The following is a 25,289-nucleotide window of genomic DNA, read 5'->3' on the forward strand; positions in this document are numbered from 1 at the left end:
TCCCCAATTGTCTGACTCTTGAAAGAACCCAAGTAAGTATACTAATATGGCTGTTTTACATTGGATGCAATCATGCTAATAAATTAAAAGGCTTTTTGCTCTTTTGGGCTCCAAACTGTAGTAAGTTTTGAGATGCATGTCAAATATAAACCCATCGAAACTATAAATAATAGAATTATGCCGTGTGAAAAGAAGCCTCTTGGCCCATTGGGTCTTGTTAAAAAAAAAGTCTCTGGTTTGTGATTATGAACTGAAATGGCAAAAAAAAACTGTTTTCGAAAACAAAGATTGCGGAAAGGATTACTATACTCTTTTAAAACGAGGCTACTAACATTCGTAAGTGCCATATACACTGCTGTTTAATCAAGCAGTAGGGAAGGCAAGAATCAGGGTGTGTACAAAGTTGCATCAAGGCTGGCTGATTATTTTATGGAATGGAATTCAATTTTCATTGACAGCAGTCTTTTGCTTGCCAATAACTCTGTGATTGGCACTCAAGATAGATGAACAATTTGTGGGTGTGACTGTTTGGTCAGAAGGCATTGGACCTCTGAAAAGAAAGGTGCTGGTCACTTCTCCACAGTGAAAAGAAAAGCACTTTGTGCCTGAAGAAATAGTTTATTTTCCCTCTTCAGTTGCTGTAATCTGTGACTCCTAACTAAAAAAAAGAAACAATTATATATTTATAAACTAGTCTTCCTGCGCCTCCTGCAAGCAAGTGAAAGTATCTGGAGAAAGAGGGTCAAGGTATGGTAAGCCAAAAGGAACATCTCAGTGAATCTTGTGGACAGGGACCATTGAGCTGCTTTCCCAGTCTTTTCGTCTGATCATCACACCCGTTTTTCTGTCTTAGAGTAAGAATTCTTTTTATTATAAAGGTTTAGAATTTTATCAGTAGACTTATGTATCAACAGTTCAGAATAGTTTATTTCTAGCTAGGTTTTTTTTGTAATAAATTCTCATTAAATTAAGAAACCTAGTCTGTGCTTTTTATCTACCTGGTCTAAAACAGGTAAATTGGGGAATTTTTGTCATAATTTTTGTGATGACTCTGTGAATATGGGGCTTGATTCCCAGCTATCCTAATGAGGTGTAACTGTACTGGCTGTTTACTTGAGCTATTTAACTAATCCTACTCTCCAGCTGTTTCTCAATCATCCTGTAATTTTTCCTCTGAGAATAAACAGCTGTAAATTAATCTAAATTATGACATCTAATAAGTTTACGAAATCTTAGATGGACTTTGTATAATTTGGAATTGGCTGTTATTCTACATCAGAAATTTTGCTGTGAAGGTAAAGAATGCTAATAATCTAGCTGAGATTTGAATGCACACTCAAAATGCCCATGGTGATTAGTGGGAATAGAAGCTGATGGCAATGGGCCTCAGCAATGGACTCGTCACACCTTAGAAAACTAACCTCAGTGATGTAAAGAACCTCAGAGACTTACTTTGCGCTTAGTATTTCAGTATTTTAAATTTAGAGGAAGCATAGTTTTTTTTTGTTATTTATTGTCATTCAGACCAACTCAGAATCTATTATTATCACTGCCTTTCAATGCTTTTTTTAAAGATATAAAGTATGGCAGTTGCAGAATAAATTATACCACAATTATTCAGTGTAGATATTTTTATCAACCTGTTCAAACATGCTGTGACACCCCTCTAGGGCAGGTGGGTCTTGAACCCAGGCCTCCGGAACACTGACTAATGCATGATTTATTACGGTACACTTAGCTATTGTCTATTATTTCTGTTCACAATATCTTTGGAGTTACTTCTTCTAAGTGTCTCTGTTTGTTGCATAAAGAAGAAAAGGATTAAATTACTAAACATAATCTGTTAACTTTGGTGTTACCAATTTAGATTTTCAGCTTTTGAGTTAACTACTGTGACAGAAGCCAACATGTGGGTGATCTAATCGGAGCAGTTCTCTGCAAAGCCAAGGTGAATGATGAAGTAAAAATTCAAATTCCTCGTTTAGGTATGAAGTTGGTGCTTTCCTGAGGGCACATTGCAGCAAAATAAAATGATGTCATGACTGTGGTGTGTTGGTCTTTTATAACATTCTTCTGATAACTGGTTTAAAAGATTGAAACCGCTTATGCACAGTAGGATTCCTTTGACTGATGGTGAAGAAAAAATAATCTGTCTTCTTTCAGAACACTCATGATCTACAGACTACGCTGAATGTCCTCAACATAATTAATGAACTGGTTTCAGTGGGTAAGTTTGAATAGAAAGGTTTTTTTTATTTAATTCTGAATTTAAAGGCAGTTTCTCCAGCCCTGATCCATCCTCCAGGATTCAACTCTTCGCTAAGGTTTTGAAAGTTTGGAGGAATTTAAGGAAAATTCAAAAATAATTACTAAAATAAAGCTTCAAAAATTACTTGTGGTAGAGTTGTGAAATGTTCTTCTTTCCCATTACAGCAATAAGTTGTCGAGGAAGGTACTATTGGATCAGTCCATTAACAGTTACTTTAGACAGTGTTGTCAAGTACAATATTTGCTAGCCAGATAAATGGAGACAATTGTATTTTTGATGCATTCAAAGAAGTTGAGTAATCAAAACATAAGATTTTGATATTTAAGTGGTTGTAGACATCTGTAGTTTAAATTTTTTGTGCATTTGTAAGCAAAATGGTATGAAAAAGTACAGGATTGGAAAGAGGTTTTTTGCTTGTGTGTTCTTTGTTTTTATGGCTACTATTCGACAATGATCTGTCAAAATGGCCCAAATGACATGTAAACATTTCAAACTCAGCCCAATTGAAACACCAGAAATATTTTATGAGAAGGGCAGCTGACAGGGCAACCAGCTGCTCCAGGCCAGTAGAAGAAAGCAAGCCTAATCAATAATCAGTGACTGTCGGGTACATCACGGCAAAGATCAAGCAGCATCCAACTGTCTTCTCCAGGGTGTGTGGCAGATGTTTAATGTGTCTTGTTCTATTAGTCAGTATTCTCAGTGATCACTGTGACAGTTAACATATTGCAGTAATTGCTGGCCAGAAGTCTAGAAGCTGCAGTAACATGTGCTGTGTCCACTAAGTTTATCCCAAAATTCCAAACTTTGGTAAAAGAAAATTACTGAAATTTAGCTGTGAATGATGGTACGTATTTATGAGGTTTTTTTTCAAGGAATAGTGCATGTGGCTAAAATTTATTGGGCACAGAAATGACTTGAGACAATTTTTGATGGATAGCAAGAAACTGCTATAAAACATGATTTAAGATTGAATGAAACCTGTGTTTAGATATTTAGTTTCCCTCTTCTCATCATTGGGTAGTGCTGGGTGGAAATTTAGTTGAAATAAAGTGAAATGGGTGACCATGAATAATGAGAATGGGGCATTAAACATAACAACATCTTCAACAATTCTCATTATTAAAAGCCACAAATGAACTTCCTATTATTACTGAATACAAGGTTCCATACATATATCCTTTTTTCCAGTTTTAAATGTTTAGCAGGTTTTTAGTTAAAAATTCACAAATACAAGATTTATTTGTCATAATATAATTGTATTTGACTATAGTTTTAGTCAGTTTTCTTAAGTTTTATTGCAGTATTTATGCCATATCCTAACTTGCTCATCTACCCATTAAGTGTAAGTAACTTTCTTGTAAGTATAGAAATAAGCACTTTGATATTAAAGGTAAAATATTATTGCAGCTTCTATGTCTTTTTACTTGTTCTGTTACCTATGAAGTTATTTAAAACATTTGAAGTTTGTGAACTCTTCAGAATCATCATATCGCAGGAACTTGTCACCTGATAATTGAAAACAGTTGATCTATAACTAGATAATCTAATTGCTGGAAGCTTTGTTAATACATTTGTTTTTAAATATTCACAAATGAACAAGAAACTTTATTCACTTAAAATAAAACTTTTGCTAATCCCCCACCTTCAATTTGTGCTGAAGGTGGTGTGAACGTTTTAATGCAAAGCAATTCCTTTTTTATATTAGGAGTAATCTTGATATTTTAAGCGAGCCAGCTTCAATTTTCTTTACACTAAAGTAATTTGTAAGATCAGGCCTCTGTTGTTGTATGGCTGCTCCAAAGTGTAATTGCTGGTAAGTGCACTGTATCCTACAGTAGTTCCTCTGGAAATAATAGAGCCCATGACAAGACCAGCTAATGAGCAGTTCTGATAAAATGTATTGGAAATGTAGATGATGCATGCAGTGCATAAATGACTGACGTTCTGCAGTTTTCAACAAGCTTTCATCTCAGAATAGGCATCACAGAACAATAAAAACAGGATGCAGAATATACAAAGTATGCCAGTAAGTATATTGAAAGATAACTGAAACATCAGTGCTTTTTGCTTGATGTTGTAGGATAATCAACTCTTCGGATAGGACTGACATATCAAAATTGATAGTGTTATTTCAAAGCTTTGTCTTTTTTGATTGACAGAATTGGCATTTATGCATAAATTAAATATTTTTAATATGGTACCAGTTATATTGCCATCATACACTGGAGTAGCTGTATAAAGTAATGCTGGTTTTCGTTTTACTTCAGTTCTTGGTTAACCCAATTTAATCACATCCTTCATTAAAATTGGCAATTATCTATAGATTTGTTCTTTGAAAACTTAAAGATTATTGTTAGAGCAGAAATGTTCGACTATTACATTCTCATTTATGTGGTAATTAATCTGGTGTTGTGAAGAGTGCTTTGGGAGTATAATTTGATTTGGTAAATTCTTTGGAAACCAAGTGACATCACAGTTTTGCAAATTGCAGTGTCACAAGGAGCCCCCTCTTCCCAGTTTATGATTGAGCTTAGTACCTCTACTGTTGTTTTTTTCAGAAGATCACAACTTGATTTCTCAAATCTTTCATTGAAAATGTTTTGTGAAAACTGCCTCTTGCCAATTTACAGCTTAGCAAAAGTTAGCCAACCAACCTCAAAAGTTAGCGAGTTAATGATTTAAACAAGGCTATTTAAATAGGCTTGTCCAGGTTTCTCTGTTTATTTTTCAGGTTACTTTGGAGCCTTAGGTATTAGGAGCATTCAGTGGTCTTCCAGAGAGTATTGTCCTTTTCAGGACAAGCCAACGAAAGTACAGTTATGTGATCTAGGTTGTACTGTAATACCAGCAATCAAAGTAATGTACCTTTGGTACCCAAATGACCAGTAATGTAGTAAAATACAAGATATTTAGGCATGTGCCATTAGATATTTTTTACTTAACCTGTTCAGAGATGCTGTAATAGAGCAGGTGGTGCTTTTATCCAGGGCCTCCTGATGTGGAGGTAGAGATACTACCACTATGCCGCAAGACCCCTCAAAATCAGAATGGCCACTTGTTCATTGAAACAGTTTGGTGGTGGTGTGATTTGGGCCCATGCCTCCAAAGAGGCTGGACCTTAATCCAGTGCCTGAGATCGCTTGGCCACACTATCAGAAATAAAATTCCGCCCCTGTCCCAGGGACATTAGCTTGACCCTCTGGGTTACTGCTGACATTATCATTGCTACATACCTAACATCTAGAGAGTAAACCCTGATCCAACCAAAAGTGATCCAACCAAAACATGTTCTGGATTGAAAGAGTTTAAATATCCCTATGAATGCATCATCTTGACTTGAGCTGTGGACCCTGAGAAAATAACGGCACAAATGGGAGGAGAAGCATGGTGATCGAATGTTGAGCTTGAAGAGGATAAGAAAGAAATTGCAAAGTGAAGGTACAGGGTAAGAGGTCATGGAGATGAGTATAGTGGTACACTTCTAATTTACTTTATAGTTGATTTATTTCAATTAATAATAGATCAATTAATTAGCATAAAACTCTAAAGCTATACTGATAATTTCTCATTTAATTATCATTAATGTTCGTTTAATCAGCTCTAGGGATGACATTAATGTGACAGTAACATTAAAGGATTCTGAATATTTCAGTAAATTAAAATTAAAAGTGTTTAGATAGGTAAAAACATTTATGGTAACTGCCTATCAACTGATGCCAGCATGGAGGAGGCAGCTAATTGGTAAGTAGCTAGTGAATGTTTATTTATTCATGTCTTATGTTTATGACTGTTGAGTCCCTCAAGAATCATGTAAGTTTCAGTGAGATCACATCTCATTTCTTCTAAAGTCCAGTGAGTTCGGTGCTAGCTTGTTTTGCCTTTGCTTGTAAGACAGCAAAGGGCTTGTCTGGTTTACAATGGCCTTTCTAATTTGGCATGGAAACAAGGGATGCCAATCGTTTGGTGGATATTTGCTGAGTAGCAGGTTGTTCTGAAATGGCGCATGGTAAGATGATGCCAGAAATGGCTTTGATGGACACATATGGTTAAGGTAGGTAGGTAATGAGGTGAATTTGGTGAAAGAAGTGAGAGAAAATATCTGGCCTGGCCACATTGCGGAAATCCAATCCCTTCAAAAGGCTTGACATACCTGGATTAGCCAGGAAAACATAAGAGCCAGCCCTATGTTCCTACCATGCAGAGAAGAAGCCCAGGTCTGAAACGTCAGCCTTCCTGTTCCTCTGATGCTGCTTGGCCTGCTGTGTTCATCCAGCTCTACATTTTGTCATCTCAGATTCTCCATCATCTGCAGTTCCTACTATCTCTGAAACAAGTTAGGAGAAGTGATGGCTTAGTGATATTATTGCTACACTAGTAATCCACAGATCCAGGTAATGTTCTGGGGAGCTGGATTCAACTCCCACCATGGCAAATGGTGGAATTTCAATTCAATAACCATCTAAAATTAAAAGTCTAATGATGGCCATGAAACTGTTGCTGGTTGTCAGAAAGATATTTACAGAAGGAAACCACATCCTTACCTAGTCTAGCCTACATCTTTCTCCGGACACACAGCGATTTTCATTCTGTGGAGGGAATTTTCAAACAATCTAGACTAATGACCGAAGAACCAGATTTGCTTAATACGAAAAAAGACATTGTCGTGATGTTATATTTGCATGTACATTGAATTACGCAAAATAAAAACAAATTCCATTTTTTTCTTCTAGGAGGAGGACGCAGGTGTGGTGTTTTGGTTTCGAAGGGAGGAAGCCAAATTCTACTTCAGTTGCTATTTAGTGCCAGTAAAGATTCTCCTCCAAATGAAGAGGTTATGATACAGCTACATTCTATCCTTGCAAAGATTGGACCAAAAGGTGAGTTTTCTTTCACATTAAACTAAATGTGAAGTTGCCTTAGGATAGGAAAATATTTTCCAAACTATTGCCAATGGTTTTCAGGTCTATTTTGATCATATTGTGCCAGGTGGCAACGTGTAATTTGACACAGTTGCCAAACATTCAGGGCTTGCCTGCCTACACTTCAATTTGTTTTGGTAGCTACTGGATAAAATACTTGTCTTCATGTAATGGCCAGTAATCTAGTGAAGTTGTAAACTGTTGTAGAATTTGTACAATTTTGTTCAGTTGATTTTAACAGAATGGAATCAGGCTCAGTCAATCAGGACAACAAATGGTAACATTTACCCCTGTTCTCCGTTCAGGAATGGTCCTAGCTTGGAGGTCATGTATGAAAATCATACCATAGAAAGTTGTTAAATTGTATACAAATATTATATATCAAATAAGCCTCGTTTTGTGAGTTTGCACCAGAACAAAATGACCACAGAAGCTGCCAGACTGTCAGGTAAAGCTAACTGATTTACTGGGTACACGTATTCACCCTACCCAGTGTGTTAGCAACACAAATCTTAAAGAATGCTACATGAAATAAAAATAATTATTTATCTAGCACTTTGCGCATCTTCAGCATGACTTAGTGCTTGAGAATGAATCGATTGATAAATAATCATTGTTCCTATATAAGCAAGTGGAGTAACTAACTTGCTCATAGCAGGATTGTACAAACGTCAATAAACAAATGACCAGTTTATCCATTTTAGATGGCCAGGACACGAAGGTGATTCTTATGCTTTTTGAACAATGCTAGGCTGAACTGGCAGGCTTTAGTTTAACAAGAAACATTTGCAGCAGTACTCCTTCCAAACATTATAGAAATTTAATCTTTCAATAAATGCACGGGTCCTGAGAGTTGGGCTAACTAAATAATACTCCAAGCTAACATCCAATTAAATTGACTCAAAATGCACTCTGACATGGCAAGCTAACAGAAACCATTGCCAGGAAGACTGTTTTGCAGAGATGATTGTGATTGCCGAGTACAATCTCTCCAACATGTAAAATCTTTGCCTAAATATATAACCCTTGTGGAAAACCTGATTAGATTAGATTACTTTAGATTTTTTATTGGTCACATGCATTAAGTATAGGAATACAAATGTAAAGCAAAAAGTGTACAAAGTCACCATTCACTGGTGCCCAATTGGTTACAAAAACCAGAATTAAAAGATTTAACAGAGCCAAAAGGTAAACAAGATTTTTAAAAAAGTCCAGATCTCAGAGTCCCAAGTCCCATCTTCTCAATGGTGCAGGAAAGAGACAATGGGTGAACTTGTTGAGGTATAGTTGCCAGCTGGAGAGCTGATGAGGGCCTGTTTACCTCTTTGAGGGAAAGCCTGAACTGCAAGCCAGTCAGGCAGTGGCAAAGCCACTGGTAGGCCTTCCACTGAAATCAAGGCAGTGAGGGTAGAGGTTTTGCTCACTGAGTGCTGCTAATCAATTAGAGCCAGCAGTCCTTGTGCTCAGTCGTGCCAAACTTTACGAAGAACACCTGTCAGAGTCATAGGATTACAAAGCTGCCTGGGCCACAAGTAAATAATGTTGGAGATATGGAAGGGGAGAGTGGCAAAGACTGAATAGATTTTAGTTGACCACCCATCCCTAATCCAGACCCTCACTGAGTGCCTTTGATGGAAGGGCCATGCTAATACTTATCAAAATGCAGAAGATATAAATCGAAAACTCTTGGCCTGGGTGCTGCGTCAGTGATTTGTATGCAGGCTAAGATTTCTTGGGTCACCTGCTTACGCCTTGCAAGGTTGTCCTTTCAGATCTTCTCCATCTGTTCTGAGGTTGCCAACTGACTGCTCAACATAAAAGCCAAACACTGCAGATGCTGGAAATCTCAAATAAAACACAACTTCTGGGAAAGTCCATCTTGTCAGTCAGCATCTGAGAAGAGAAAAACATTTTGAGTACAATGTGACTTCTTCAGAATCAGCTTGTTCAGTTTCTCCAGCAGTTTCTGATTTTATTTCAGTTCAACATTGGTGTTTCTGGTCAGAACTCCCATAGTTCTAATAGTTTTTCATTGTGGAGTTTTGTAACTGAAACTCTTCCTCCCTCTCTAGCTTGGCGATAACAGAAAGTTAATCACTAATGATAGAGTTCTTCAGTTAACAAGAGAGGAGACCCTCCTTAGTACCAAAGAGTCACATTGGACTTGAAACATAAACTCTCTCTCTTGAGATATGCCAGACCTGCTGAGTTTCTCCAGCGCTTTTCCTTTTTATTTCACCTCTCCAGCATCCATTAATACTTTGCTTTCACCCTATAGTTGACTTTTTAACCATTTTTTTCTCTGATGATCATCTCCTAGATAATTGGGTTCCACGATTGTTTATTGGAATGCAGCTTTTTTGTTATCAGTAATCAAACCCAGGTTATTAAAGTGATTCCATCCGTTATGAGTGCAGTTAAAGTGCAGTTATGAGGTTGGTTGGCTCACTGAGCTGGTATGTTGTTCCACAGATGTTTCATCACCATGCTGGGCAACATCATCACTGCAGCCTCCTGTGAAACGTTGATGTGTTTTCCCGCATGGTTTTTAAACTCTGGAGTCCGTCAAGCTGGATTGCCTCACTTACAGTTTTCCGTCATAGTAGAGTATCTAGAGGGTCGAGTTCTATGTGCTTATTAATGGCTTTCTTCGTGGAGTGTCGGGCTTCTAGGAATTCCAGTGCCTGTCTCTACTTAGCTTGTCCCAGGATTTTGGTGTTGGCCGAGTCAAATTGGTGGTTCTCCTTATCCATGTGGATTGAGATGAGTGAGTATTGTTCATGTCTTTTTGTTGTCAGTTGGTGTTGATGTACCCTTGTTGTTAGCTTCCTTCCTGTTTGTCCGATGTAGTGTTTCTCACTGTCACTGCAGGGGACCTTATAGATGACATTGGTCCTGTCCATGGCACGGAGTGGGTCTTCAGTTTGGGTGAGCAGTTGTCGTAGGGTTGACCTGGACTTGTGTGCCACTCTGATGCCCAGCGGTTATAGGAGTCTTGTGGTTAGTTCCAATGTGTTCTTGATGTAGCGTAGTGAGATGAGTGTGTCGGGGGCGTGTAAAATCTTCCTGATGTTGTTCGTGTAGGCACCTTCTGACCCAGTTTTTTGGATATCTATTACCCTTGAAAGCCTGGAAGAGATATTCTTCCTTCTCTTGGTGTAGTTCTGTGTTGCTACAGTGTATTGTTGCCCATTTAAGTGGTGCTCACACACAGCTTTGTTTGTGTGTGTTGGGATGGTTACTGTTGAAGTTCAGTACCTGGTCTGTGTGTGTGGCTTTTCTGTGAACTTTTGTTTGGAGTTCCCCTTATGTCTTGCACTCTACCATGATGTCCAGGAATGGGAGCTGTTCGTTCTTCTTCTCTCTGGTGAATTTTATTCCACTGTTATAAGTTGTTATAAGTTTGTGTGTCTCCTCTAGTATGGTCCGTTTAATGATGACAAAGGTGTCGTCCTCGTAGCATATCCATAGTTTTGGTTGGATTAGCAGAAGGTCCGTCCTTTCTGGTCTTTGCATCACTGCTTCTGCTGTGAATCATGTATTTTAGCAACTTAGTGCGCTTTCAATTATGTCATCTTTACACGTGATGTCAATGGATGACTATGGTCTGATTGTTGTTATAATAAAATATAAGTGTACAAATATCAGGAATGAAGGAGATGAACAAATAAACCATAACTTCAACAACATGGATTGCCAGGCTTTAGATGCCTTAGCTATTGAAAGCGGTTAGTAGTTGAACAAAGAGAACTAGAAGGTTGAAAGTTCAATGTTTTCTGTGTTCTGAGGTCATTAACTTTTTCTTAGTTGATTGGATTTATATTTGTCCTTACCATACTTTGATTAACAGGGAAAGATAATCAAGGATTCTTACTGCTTCCTGATATTCAGTGACTTTTGCTGTAAGTTTATATTGAACATGTTTGGCAGGTACAGTACTGTATGACCCTTCCATAATTCAATCTCTTTTCAGTATGCATTGTAACAAATGATCTGATACCTGTGTACTTAAGGGAATAAAGTCCTTTAGAAAAGAGCATACATAAAATCTTACAAGAATGGACAGGAAAATAGAAATTTTCTCAATCAAACCTGTCCTGTCCTGTCCTCTTCTGAGATAATAGGAACTGCAGATGCTGGAGAATCCAAGATAACAAGGTGTGGAGCTGGATGAACACAGCAGGCCAAGCAACATCTTAGGAGCAGGAAAGCTGACGTTTCGGGCCTAGACCCTTCATCAGAAAGGGTCTAGGCCTGAAACGTCAGCTTTCCTGCTCCTAAAATGCTGCCTGTCCTGTCCTGACATGGCATGGCCTTAATTCACTCTAAACCCTGTACTCCCTGCTGGCTGCCAATCTTCCACTACCCCTGCAGTCTCAAACTTAGCTATCTATTTTCCTGCGAATGTAATAAAAGAGAGGAAAAAAGCTTTAGATCAAAGGGAAAATCTTACTGCAATCTCTAGAATGAGACTTGGATGTAAAATCTTCTAACTCAGCGGTGTGAGTGCTGTGAGACATGGCTTACAAAGGCCAGCCCAGATGAGAATAGCTAATTTCCTTTCTTAGTCAACCAAGTAGGATTTTGGTGACAATCCAATAATTTGACAGGTACTTTCCCTAGCAGCAATATTTTATTTCCAGTTTTTAAAAAATGAATTCAAATTTGCAATGCTTTGATTTGCTGGATCCATGTGTTATCCTTAAGATTGCAATTTTGTCAGCTCTGCAGAAGGATCACTCGAGCCAAAAGGCTAACTCTGATTTCCGTCCACAGCTACTGCCAGACCTGCTGAGCTTTTCCTGCAATTTCTATTTTTGTCACAAGTCGCTAAACAAAGCCAGACAGACTACAAGGAAATTAGACATGAGTGTTTACTTCTATACGGATTAAACTAAAAATTTAGGAGTAATGTTAAACATATTTGGACCTTGGTTGTATTGGTTATACTGTACAGAGAGTACTATTTGTGAGAAATTTTAAATCCTGATTAATGTATCTGCAATGCTTCAAAGACTATTAATGGTAGTTATGAATCTACTTAGATTTGGTGAAACATGACACATTGCAGTTTTCAAGTATCAATTTACAAATAACAACTGTTATTACTCATAATTGCCCTCTTAGTAAAAGGCATGGCCCCTTCCTTCTCACATGTTTTCGCCTGACCCCTTTACATCAAAACTGTCCCAAGTCTCCTTGGCAATATTCCTGAAACAAGTGCAGTGAGTATGGTCCGGCATAGGGGCTAGAAGCTCCTTTATCTGCTTTAGCTTAGCACAAATCTTTCTTCTGTGGTAGTTTTCTGTTTCCATAGTGATCTAAGATCCAGGACGAAGGGGACAAGAAGTTGCAAAAATGAATAAAACTTAGTTTTTAAACATTTTATCTTCAAAAAAACCGACTAAATGAATTCAGTTAAAGCGAACTGACATTTTTAAGTACTACTAGTCCAAGAAAGCTTAATACTGAAAATTAGTCAAAGCAAATCGCAAGAGTTCAAACATTCCCAGATCCACAAGGAGAAAGTAAGGTGAAACGGGTGACTGCACCCCATTGGGTGTTTTTGAGATTAGCTAAGCCACCAGTAGCCAACCAATATCTGCATTAAGCAGAAACTCCGAACTCATGGTTTTGTTTGGTGTCAAGCATTTAGGTTTATGGTGAGGTCATTTAACTCTTGCATTGATCTTTCAAAAGCCTGTATTCCTAAATCTGTATATTTCTGGTCACCATAATTTTAAAAAAATGTAAAAGCTCTGGGGAGAGTGCAAAAATAATTTACAGGGTGATACGAGAAATGAGTCGTTCTATCTAATAGGAAAGGTAATCAAAATATTAGACTGAGAAGTTACTCAATTGAGATCTAACAGGTCTGAATACTTTTAATGGATTAGATACAGAGACACAGTATGGGTAAGAACAAAACTGGAAGCTTTCTATAATACAACAGGAAATTAATGGCATAATTCAGAAGACATTTTTACTCAGATTGTGATGAGAACATGTAACTCATGATCGCAGACCTGCTGGGACACAATATTGAAACAGTTAAGGATAAGCGAAATAGATTGAGGGATGTGAATAGAGAGTTATGCTGATAGAATTAGATGAAAAATGACAGGATCAGGATTGAGTGATGCCAAACTGCCAGCATGGATTGTTTGGTGAAAAATCTATGTAATTACAGGAATTAATGTAAGATGAAAGTTATTTTCTATTTGCAATTATTGCTAATACGGATTTTAATGCAGATTGACTCTTTATCTGCTCTTAGAAAAGGCACAAATTGTGGTGTGATGAGAAAACAAAATCGATGCAGTTTTTTTCTCTCCACAATTCAAAAATAGAAAGTTTGTGTGTATTGGTAGTGAGTATTAATACTCTTCAGTTAAAAGATTCAGAGTTGCACAGGATTCTCTTGCATGTGGCACGACAGAATCATGTTTTCATGTAAGTGACTTTATTCCATGTAATTCTTACTTTTTATAAGTATCACTATTCATAAAGTCTAATAAATGATATTGTTCTCTGACATCTCAAAACTTAATTCAAAGAAAGTCTTACACATTGGAATAATTAATGCTACAAAACTAATTGGCATTTAGTTAAAATATCAGTTCGAAATCTATTTTTTAAAAATCTTCAAAAGGAAAGGAACTGTGAGATTTACTTAAATCCTTCATACTCTATTTGTTCTCTTTGTTTCTTTGAATAGACAAAAAGTTTGGAGTCAAAGCCAGGATTAATGGAGCCTTGGGCATAACTCTGAATTTAGTGAAACAAAACCTCCAAAACTCCAAGCTGATTTTACCTTGTCTGCAGCTGCTGCGGGTTTATTCCAGTAACTGTAAGTGAAGTACGGAAAGTATTATGTATCTGCGTATTCATACAGCATTCGTGTCACTGAACATTTCATAGGCTGACTGAATGCCAGGAATTAGTCATATCAGTCCAAAGTGATAGGGACATATCGTGGAAAGAGGGAAAATTACCAACTAAAAGTATTGAAAACTGGTATATTTTATAGAATTCGATAAGGTAATGGGCTATCACAATATTTGTCCATTATGATTTGTGTGCAAACTTGGGTCAGATTAAATGCAATTATACATGTAAAAGCACCTTAGCTTAATGAAGTACAGTCAAAACTGATTAGAATATATTCAAAGTTATTCTAAAATCAGTTAAAATAACCTGTAAATTATTAAACGTACTAGATTTTTAAAAAATTTCTAGAGTTTATTTTAGTTTTAATGGCTATACATGTTCCATTTAAATTTCCATGTTTTTTTAGCTGTCAATGCTGTGTCTTTGGGTAAAAATGGTGTTGTGGAACTTATGTTCAAGATTATTGGTCCTTTTAACAGGAAGAACACAAGTCTTATAAAGTAAGTAATATAAGAACGTTATGAAAAGCGTGAATAAGTTGAGAAGTAATATTTAAATTAATATGCCATTTTTCCTTTTTATTCCTTATAATAGATGCCAAAAACACTGTTTTGTTGATTTTAGATGAAAATTTTACATGTTGAGAGATGCATTGTACAAGCACTAATCTTTGAATGTTGACCTAAAGGAAGATGTATTAGTGCATTTTCAGAATTGTAAGAATCTGCAACAATAGGAAAACAAAGAGATTTAGGGTCCAAGTCAATATATCCTTCAAAGGTAGTGAACAGGTTCTAAAAGAAAAGTCAGAGTGTGCTGTTTCTCTCTACTCACACTGCTCCACTGGTCGCAACATTTACTTAAATGATCTGTCGAGTTACCCCAACATGACCAAATATTTACTTTCTCTGTATTACAGTCACATTAAGCAGATTTCTCTAATAAACAGCAAGATTATTGATTTGTTAAAGAAGAAGTCTTATTCAACAAAGTTGCAGAGCTGGTTAACAAACAGATCAAAGTATGGAAGTCTAAATATAGACAAAACAACAGCATTTAAATTTGTTTTCCCTGCAATATGGAAATTTTTTAAGTAACAGTACAAGCAGTAAATTCCATTGAAATAGACTAGCAGTCTGATTTTTAACCTTTTTTTCCACAGAGACCTCGGTGTTATAATCAGTATACTCTCATCCTTGTAGCCATTGTGGACATATATGTCAAATTGTTTTCAAGCTTTTAAAATATTTTTGCCACTCCCTGGATCATTTTGATTTTATTTTCTAGTAAATTCATCAGTGGAATGTACTTTGATTTTATTTTCTAGTAAATTCATCAGTGGAATGTTTATCACTTTTTTTCATTCATTCATGGGATTCACTAGCTAGACCAATATTATTTACTGCACATCCCTAATTGCCCTGGAGAAGGTGGTGATGCGCTGCCTTCTTGAATTGCTGCAGTCCTTAGTACATAGAGATATCTTGGTGTAGTACTGTTAGAAAGAGAGTTCCAGGATTTTGACTGAGTGACAGTGAAGAAACAGCAGTATAATTCCAAATCAGAATGGTGTGTGGCTTGAACTTGTCAAGGACAAATATCTGCAGCTTTCTAGTTGGTTCCCTCACCTTCTGACCGTGCCTTTTAAGTGCTACTTGGCTACTCGCCATGATTAACACTGTGAAGTAGGCACCCGCTTTTATGTTTTTATTTCCAGTTTTTCTTAGTGAATTCAAATTTTGCTATCTGCCATTGGGGGATTGAAACCTATGTTCCTAGAACATTATCCTGGGTTGTGGTTTACCAGTCCAGTGCCATTAGCTCTGTATCAGCACATCACCAGAAACTTTATCATTTCTCTTTTAGTCTTGGACAGGGAACTCCTGTAATGATTGTACTTTTGCTCTTCACGACAGCACTTGTCCTTGCCTTACTGTATACCTAGGGCAATTACCTGCACTTTGGCAGACTTATTTCTGGTAAGGTTTGTTACTGAAACAGCTAACTGTAGCTTACTGAACAGAACTTTCAGTTGTTCCAAGTGGTTTATTCACATTGAAACGGTATAATAGTGCATCATCGGGGAAACGCAACTTGAAATATAGGCTACTACATTGTTCATTAATCTCTGGAAGGTTGATGAGAACTTTTTTAACCGAAGGATATCATTCGGCATTGGAAAAGACCGTCTTGGTTTGTCAAAGATGTTTAAGGAACTAGTCTGTATCCCTTGAAAAAATCTACTTTGGGAAGAAGTGTGGCTCTGCCAACTCTGTGAATGCAGTCTTTTAAATGAACAATTGGGTAGGAACTTAGTTTTGTTATTATATTAACCTTTTTGTTCAAACAGATTTTTCATCAACACAATCAGGCATTAGTGAGGAATCCAGCTGCTTTGACTCGGTTGAGTTAAGCATTTTTCCAATATGGACTTTTGCTTTCACTTGAGCCTGTGTCACCGAACTGTGTTGACAATGTTCTTTAGTAGAGGATCCTCATACATCCACATCACATATTGCTAAGGTTGCCCATCCGGTTTGTTCTTACAAACTCTTTTAATTTCTGTTATTAGCCTGAGTAGATCTCCTCGTTGCTGTGTCTCTGAATATGAAATCATGGTGTCTCACCTCTCTAATTGCTCAGTGTTAGCTTACAGGATGGTAAATGGCACTGTTTTGACGTTGTCCGTGCGTCCTCCTGCTTTATCCTCACTTTCCCTTTCATCCTGCACTGTTCTTACTATCCATCTATGCTCATCCTTCTTTTGACAGGGCATCAATTCATTATAATGAGGCAACATAGCTGATCCTCTTTCTGGCAATCTGGGGTGTCAATAAAATAATTTACTTTATCAAAAACTGAAATTGCTGGAGAAACTCAGCAGGTTTGGCAATATCTGTGGGGAAAAAAGCAGAGTTAACATTTCGAGTCCAGTGACCCTCCTTCAGAATACTCTTTTTGTTTCAGATCTTCAACATCCGTAGTTCTTTGTTTTAATTAACTTTATCAGTTGTTTTCATTTTCCTTTGTAGACCTCTCTTCTGAGCTGTTAGCAGTTAACTCAGTAAAGGCTCTAGAACTAGCACATCATTACTTGGTTTAAATATTTGAGTATTGTTATGGTTTTTAGCCTATTTCTTCATGGTTGTTTGTGGAACTTTAAGGAGTTCCTGAACTGCTCCCAGAACATGGATAGAAAATCTAATACGAAGTATTTGTCTATCTCTTCTAAAATCTTATCTTTCATTAGCTTCAGATGACTTATCATTGTCCATAAACCAATTCAAAAGGACTAAAGTCAGCATACTCGCCTGCTAAATGAAGAAAGCAAACAAAAAAAATTCCAGTCTTTCTCCCAGTCATGGGCATGTTCATGACAGTATGTCCTGATCATCGTTTTCAGGATTTGATGGGATTGTCCTAAAGCCCCTTGCATTCTTCAGTGTTATACAAAGAATTTATAATTATTTACACCCAGACTCTTCACAACTTCTTGAAAATTTTTGACATCCATTTGGAACCTTATCCAATTGGATGTATATCATTTATCCAAATCAAGAGGAAAAATTAGGTTAACTAATGTACTTGTGTCTTGGCAGAAATTGTTCTTTAGGATATGGCCTCTAGGAACTAAAGTACTATACCCCAAGTAGTAAGGATGAAGGGTCTAGGCCTGAAACGTCAGCTTTTGTGCTCCTGAGATGCTGCTTGGCCTGCTGTGTTCATCCAGCTCCACACTTTGTTATCTTGGATTCTCCAGCATCTGCAGTTCCCATTATCACCAGTAAGGATATACAGTTGTCTTGCATTTGGTTTTGGTCATATGCACCCTACTGGCACTCTATTAAATGGCTCCCCAAAAACTGGTTTGGGAATTAGAGGTGCCAATTGGGTTGTGGGTTGTGATTTTTCAACAATCTGGCCAATTTTATGAAACTGCATTTTGTCTTTGTGAACTCTCAGTCAGTAATATGCTTGCATCATGAGATCCTACATGCCACGCCATGGGAAATTCATGGGCTGTCCTCAGCATATCCTGACAATATTTGGGTCACACCACAATTTAGTGGACAACTGTCCATTGTTTGTCTGCAAATTAATGTGAAGCTGTCCACTTTTTCAGCAGAAGGCTGAATAGGCTGGAACATCAGAGGCTGAGGTGTGACCTTATAGAAGTTTATAAAATCATGAGGGGCATAGATAGGGTGAATAGCCAAGGTCACTTCCCCTGGGTTGGCAAGTGCAAACTAGAGGGGCATTGGTTTAAGACGAGAGGTGAAGGATTTAGAAGGGACTTAAGGGGCAAATTTTTCACATAGAAGGTGGTGCGTGTATGGACTGAGCTACTAGATGAAATGGAGGCTGGTACAATTACAGCATTTAAGAGGCACCTGAATGGGTATATGAACAGGAAGGGTTTGGAGGGATTTGGGCCAAATGCTGGACTAGTACAATTTGGTATATCTGGTCTGCGTGGATGAACTGAACTGAAGGGTCTGTCCCCATGCTGTATAGCTCTATGACTCTGTGATTCTAATCCTGTTTCTATGCAGTAGCATTCGGAAACTTGCCCTGCTTCAACTTTGGTTTGAACCCATTGTACTGCTTCTCTGAATTCTGGGGTGACTTAGTAAGCCCTGATCAAAGAGGACTGACTGAACATTTCCTTCAGGTTATCCAAATACCCCAGAAAGTGCCCAGATACCTGTCTGCGATGCCAGATTGACCTCCACCAGTGGAACTTGTTTAACCATTACTTGGATTGCTGTGCAGGGAGGAATATTTCCTGGCACGTCTTCAGCAAATGGTCTGTCTCCTTGACTTCACTTAGCCATTCCATGACCATTGTAAAAGCTACATTTGCTGTGGCTAAATCAAGCATCAGAAGTCAGTCAATTCCATCCACAGGTAAACTGCGGATAACCCCTACAGTTACACTACTAGATAATAAGCCAACACAGGTGCGCCCAAATGGAAGGAGGAGGTGTATACTCTCTGTTGATATTGTTGACGAAAATCCTGGCCTTCAGTGCTCACTGGTTGACAAGTTATACATTTTGCGCACCAGAAGATATTGTGTGGCTTTTGTATCCAAAAGTAAGTTGTTGACTTAGATGCCTCATTTGTGGGAAAAGGAATTACTCTTCTTTTTGTCAAGATTTCCCTATAGCTGTGGGATAGATTGTCTGCCTCCCTCACCCTGATTAGTTCTGTTGCTTTACCCTGAAATGTCCAGCATTCTGCACAAAAGCAGTCAGTGTAAACATTTACGCTGTCTGATGTTGTGTCCACCCTCAGCACCTTTCGCCCTGGTCTGAGGATGAGATCCCAGGGCATTCCAAGCTCTCTTTCTTTGTCCTTCCTTTCATCTGTGTATCTTCCACGAAGGAAAACCGGAAGTGAGGCGATCCAGCTCAACGGACTCCAGAGTTTAAAAACAAGGCAGGAAAACACACTGGTGCTTCATCAGAGGTTGCACTGATGATGTTACCCAGCATGGTAATGAAACGTCTGCGAAACAACAAACCAGCTCGGCAAGCCAACCAACCTCAACACCCACAACCCGAGCTACAAATCTACTCCAAAACCTTAATATTTTTCTTTGTCCACTCAAATTCAATACAACTCTGTTTAGACATTTTTCGAAAGTTTTGAAATTTCTATTTTAAGTCTTAGGTCCAAATTTACTCATAAGAAAATCCTTTCGTGCCACCTCATAATTTATTGACACTTGCTCAGAAAGCGTAGCATAAACCTCAATTCTTGCTAGCCAGCCTGCTTTGCATGAGTAATGTCCAATTTTCTTTCGGCCAACTCATCTGTTTACCTATTTTTTCAAAAGATATTGAAAAGATCTCTGTGTTCCTTTAATCAAATTTCAGAAACCGCCCAAACTTAAACAGGCCTTGTTGTGTCTTGGGCTGGACTCAGATCTTGCCTCATCTGTTTATTAGTTGGAATCAAAGGCATCCATTTTTCCCAGCTTTTTAAGCTATTACTCTTTTTTTTGCTGCTTTTCCTCTCTGCCCTTTTCCCTCGCTTATAATGTTGACTCCAACTTGTTAAAGCCTTTCTTTTTACATTCTGATAGCAGTTCGTTCAGTCAAGCACTGATTGCTTTGAATGAGGATCCTCACAGGAGCCTGCAAGTCAATTCAATAGGATTTGCTTTTAGGCTTCCCATGTAGTTTCTGCCTTACCAATCATTGGAACAATATCAGCGGGGGTGAGATGAAGCCTTTAATTTTGGCTTGATCGACTGCTTACAGGGCTCAGTTAACATTGTTGATGAATCTCCTTGTCCTGGACTTATTCTGGGCAGAGGCAGGAAGGGACCAGGGCCTCTACCTCATATGCTGTAGATCCCATTCAATGCACACTCATTCATCAGGTTTTAAAGTTGTTTAAAAAAAACTCATACTGTAACATAGACTGTCGCAGTCCAAGACAACAGCTCACCACCATCTTCTTGAGGGCGACTGTGACAGACAGTAAATTCAGGCCCAGCCAAAGATGGCCATCTCCCATAGGTGGAAGAAAAAACTTGTATCTGCTTCCTTTAAATCAGTTAAATTTGTGATCCCACAAGAAAATTCAATTATTTTTTCTGCTGCGAGGGTTATTGGATGCATAATTGCATTTTTTTGTGTTGTAGAGTCTCATTGGACACACTGGCAGCATTGCTGAAGAGCAGTAAGTGCTTTTTCTAGCTATCTATCCATGTGAGTTGATCAGCAAGGAGAGAAGATTTCTTTCCTGTTTAAAATTTATTTTTGAGATTGCTTCTTCTTTTTTTCCCCTTCTTCTGACTTATGCAGGGTCTTAAATTTACCATGTTAAATGTTGCTTGGTCTAAATGCCCATGTGAAAACTCACCTTGTATGTGAGCTTCATATACGAACCTGATCCCACCTTGTGATTCTATTTATTTTATTATTCCCATAAAGCCAATTTTAATTGTAGTAGTTTAGATTGAAACTTGAGTTTTTACAACCTGAACCATCTCCACTCACTTTTATAACCATTATGCCTTTAACACAGTAAAGGACATTCATGAAAATGTTGATGGTTTTGAAGTCACCAGCGCAGTGACGAGCTTTTTATTCCAGATTTATTTCATTGAATTTTTTCATCAAGTAGATGTAAGTTATCCCGTGGCAGTATTTTGAAGAAGAGCATGGTTTCCTGACCAATATTTAACCCTCAATCAATACCACTAAAACAGATTGTCACACTGTTGTTTGTGAGAACTTGGCCACAACATTTTCTGTATTACAGCAGTTACTACATTTTGAAAGTAATTCATTAACTGTAAAGCAGTCTGTAACACCCTATTGTTATTGCCAGACCAAACCTCCTCATAATATTAAGAAGATAGCCTAAATCCTAACTTCTTCTCATTTTACAGGTAAGCGTAAGGCATTGTATCCCAAATGTAATTTGATTGGTCAAACTACCAGCCTTGAAGCAAAACACGCTTTATTCATACACAATAATTAAACTATAGACAAAAATAAAATAAAAGAATTGGCTTAATTGTAATTCTGTCGTAACTCTTAAAACAGCACATATATTAACTACTACTAATTAACTGTTCAACTATAATGACATCCCTTAAAAACACTCTTGGCAAAGGCAGATTCAGTAAAATAGATTGTCACACGTTATTCTAACAGAAGGAAGAGAATTCCAGCTTTGTCCGTAACAGAGAGAGGGTAAGATCTTCCCTATCCCACTTCAAGATCCCAACAACTGCTAACGAAGGCTAAAATTAAAAAAAAACTCCTGGTTCTGTGGAGTTTGTCTCCATCTATTCAGGCTGCTTCTATTGTTCCAAAGATTTTCTAAAAAAAAACTCAAGGCCTCATAAGCTTTTTACTTTATTGGCTTTAGAGCAGTCTGCTCAACACCTCTGTCTCAACCTTTCTTCATGAAAAACACAGGACAAAATATACCTGTTAAAGTCACAGTATCGTCATACTATATTTTGTGTAAGGCATAACATAAATGCAAAGTGTTTCAGTTGTTGAAGTTTAATGGATGCAACCAATAACAGGTTGAAAAGCTTCCGTATTATTAGCATATAAGCCCAGGGCATTGGACCAATCCAGGGACATCAAATCCCACCAGCAGGAAGAAATATTTAAATTCAATTAAATATAGGGGATAAAGCCTCCATGCTGGTCACCACAAAACTATCTGATTGTATTAAATTAATATGGTTTACAAAAAAAAACTTGTAGTGCTTTCCTGCTGTTAGCTGCATGTGATTCCAGACCCTCAGCAATATTTCTTAACTGCCCTATGAAATGGCCATCGAATCATATAGCATGGAAACAGACAGTTCGGTCCAACCGGTCCGTGCTGAACATAATCCCAAACAAGACTCGTCCCACCTGCCTCTCCTGGCCCATATTCCTCTAAACCATTCCTTTTCAAATACTTCCCTGAGAGTCCTTTAAATGTTATAACTATGCCCAAATCCACAATGTCCTCAGGAATTACATTTCACGTGCAAACCACCTTCTGTGTAAAAAATTTGCCCCTCAGGTCTTTTTAAAATCTCTCGCCTCTCACCTTAAAAGTATCTATACCCCTCTTGATTTTATAAACCTCAGTATGGTCGCCTCTCAGCTTCCTACACTCCAGTGAAAAATGTCCCAGCCTATCCTGCCTTTCTTTATAACTCAAACCTGCCCATACCTGGCAGCATCCTGGTAAATCTCAGTTGCATCAAAGCATGACAAGTAAAAGTAATATGTGTAGCTCTTCCTTCTCCCAAAAAGTTTGCAACACTTTTTAAGAGTTTTGTATCTGATACTATTTCTTCCCCTTCAGTCCATAACAGTGGTATATCATGAAGTGTTATTTTGAAATTGAAAGTGTAATTTATTTTGAAATGTGCATGTATCTTTTATTGTAGAAACCAATGCCAGGAGGGCAGTGGATAGAGGATACCTTCCTGTTCTTCTCACAATTTATATTGATTGGCATAGACATGACTCAAGGCATCGGCATGTGCTTATCCGCAAAGGGATTTTAACCTGTATCAAGAATATCGCAAGTATCAAGTTGGGCAGGAAAGCTTTCGTGGATGCTGAAGGGATGAAAATTTTGTATAATTCCTCTCAAGTAAGTGTTTTAAATGGTCCTAAACTACTAAATTATTATGTAGACGTAGATTTTTGGATTCATTTCAACTGTAGTTGAAAGACCTAAGTTAATTTCAATTGTAGACTGAGTCAAGAGACCTGATCTAATAGTTTAATAATCTTGACTTACAACTGGTACATTTTTTGCAAGTTTTACAGAATTTATGAAGCTTATCAAATCAATTCAAATAGATAGAACTTAAAAACCAAAACTAAGAAGAGCAATCATTTTGCTAGAAGTGCACAGTGGATCCCCTAACAATCCAAGAAAAATAGAAGAGCAGATATGTAGACAATTTTCAGACAAGTTTAAAAGTAAAAAGGTGGTCATAAGATTGTTGAATGAGGGAAGGAAGAACTAACAGGTGCGGGCAGTAATTTTCCTCTCTGGCCATACAGGTGGCAGAGAACTGGAGGACAGCCAATGTGGTACTGTTATTCAAGAAAAGAGCAAGGGAATAAACCAAAGCATACAAAGGTGTTGGACCAGTCAGTCTAACCTCAGTGGTGGGGTAACTATTGGAAGTAATTGTGATGGACAGAATTATTCTGCACTTGAAGAAGCAGGGACCAATCAAGAACAGTCAGCATGGTTTTGTAAAGGGAAGGCCATGACTTGATTAAAATTTTTGAAGAGGTGACCAGGCGTGTCAATGAGGGCAATATTCTGATGTGCTCAATTTGGATTTCAGTGAGGCTTTTGATCATGTCTGGCATGGGAGACTGTTAGTAAAGGTAAGAACTTATGGGATCCAAGGAAATTTGGAAATTGGATCCACAATTCATTTGAGTGACATGAAACAGCATGGTGGTTGATGGGTATTTGTCTGACTGAAAGTGTGTCCTGTAGAGGGCCACAGGGGCCACTGTTTGGGTCTTGGTATTTGTGGTTTATATAAATTATTTAGACTTGAATGTCAGAAAGATGTTTGCTCAGTAAATTTGCAGGTGATACAAAAATAATGATGAGGATAGCCTTCGATTACAGGAGGATATAGATGGGCTGATCAATGATAAATGGAATTCAATCCAGAATAAATGTAAGCTGATGCACTTGGGCAGCACTAACAAGGCAAGAGAAACCTAAATGTGCGTATACACCAGGGCCTTATGGTATCAGGACAAGTGGCTAAAGTGGTGAAGAAGGCATTTGGGATACTTGCCTTTATTAGCCAAGGCATATAGCAGAGAGGTTATTGCTGGACTGTATAAAATATTCTCAGATCATAGCTGGAGTATTGTGTGCAGTTCTAGAATCCACATTAAAGAAGAGATGTAACAGCACTGGAGCAGCTAAGGAGATTTACTAGAACGTTGCCTGAGCTGGAGAGTTATGAGGAGAAATTGGACAAACTGAAGTGATTTTCCTTAAAGCACAGGAGATTCAGAGGGTTCATGATTGAGATCTATAAAATTGAGACTCATGTAGGTAGGTAAGAAGAATTTTTCTTTCCCTTCATGAAGGGATCAAGAACCGGGTGCATAGATTTATGAGGGAAGGTGCAGAAGATTTAGAGGAGATGTGAAGAAAATCATCTTTACCCAGAGGGTAGTGGGAATTTGAAACTCACCGTCTGTCAGGGTGGTACAGGCAGAAACCCTTAGAACACTTAAGCAGTATTTAGATGTGCACTTTCAGCATCAAGGTATGCAAGGTGTTGGGTCACGTGCAGGAAAGTAGGATTAGAATATTTAGGTGATTGATTTTAACTGGCACAGGCCAGCCTTTTTCTGTGTGGTAGATCTGTGTGTTTCTATGATATGAGAAAAATTTTTTTCCCCTCAAGTTGTTGGATCCTCATGCCACAGAAGGTATGAATATTTTTAAGGTGGATCAAGAGAGATTTTTGTTAGGCAAGGAAATCAAAGGCTACCTGGAGTGTGGAATATGGAATTCACCAGATCAGTTATGATTGTATTCAGTAGCAAAGAGTTTGAGTGACCTATTCTGCTCCTGATTTATATGTTCATATGTATGGATGTTCATATGAACATATATGTTTGTCTTTAGTTTAAAAGATTAAATTTTAAATATTTGCCATTTGAAATGACCCC

At 37.8% G+C, this 25,289-nt stretch overlaps 1 protein-coding gene across 1 annotated transcript in view; it reads left to right on the forward strand.

Moving 5' to 3' along the window:
- The window catches only part of agtpbp1 (ATP/GTP binding carboxypeptidase 1), a 289,350-nt gene that overhangs the window by 136,185 nt on the left and 127,876 nt on the right, over positions 1-25,289 (forward strand). Inside the window, exons 6-11 of the mRNA XM_059644629.1 lie at positions 2,164-2,227; positions 7,003-7,149; positions 13,910-14,041; positions 14,489-14,582; positions 20,738-20,775; positions 23,006-23,214. Coding sequence (XP_059500612.1) covers positions 2,164-2,227; positions 7,003-7,149; positions 13,910-14,041; positions 14,489-14,582; positions 20,738-20,775; positions 23,006-23,214 — 684 coding nt within the window. The remainder of the gene's footprint in view (positions 1-2,163; positions 2,228-7,002; positions 7,150-13,909; positions 14,042-14,488; positions 14,583-20,737; positions 20,776-23,005; positions 23,215-25,289) is intronic.

The sequence above is a fragment of the Stegostoma tigrinum genome, chromosome 3, assembly GCF_030684315.1.
Source record: "Stegostoma tigrinum isolate sSteTig4 chromosome 3, sSteTig4.hap1, whole genome shotgun sequence".
Classification (NCBI taxonomy): Eukaryota; Metazoa; Chordata; class Chondrichthyes; order Orectolobiformes; family Stegostomatidae; genus Stegostoma; species Stegostoma tigrinum.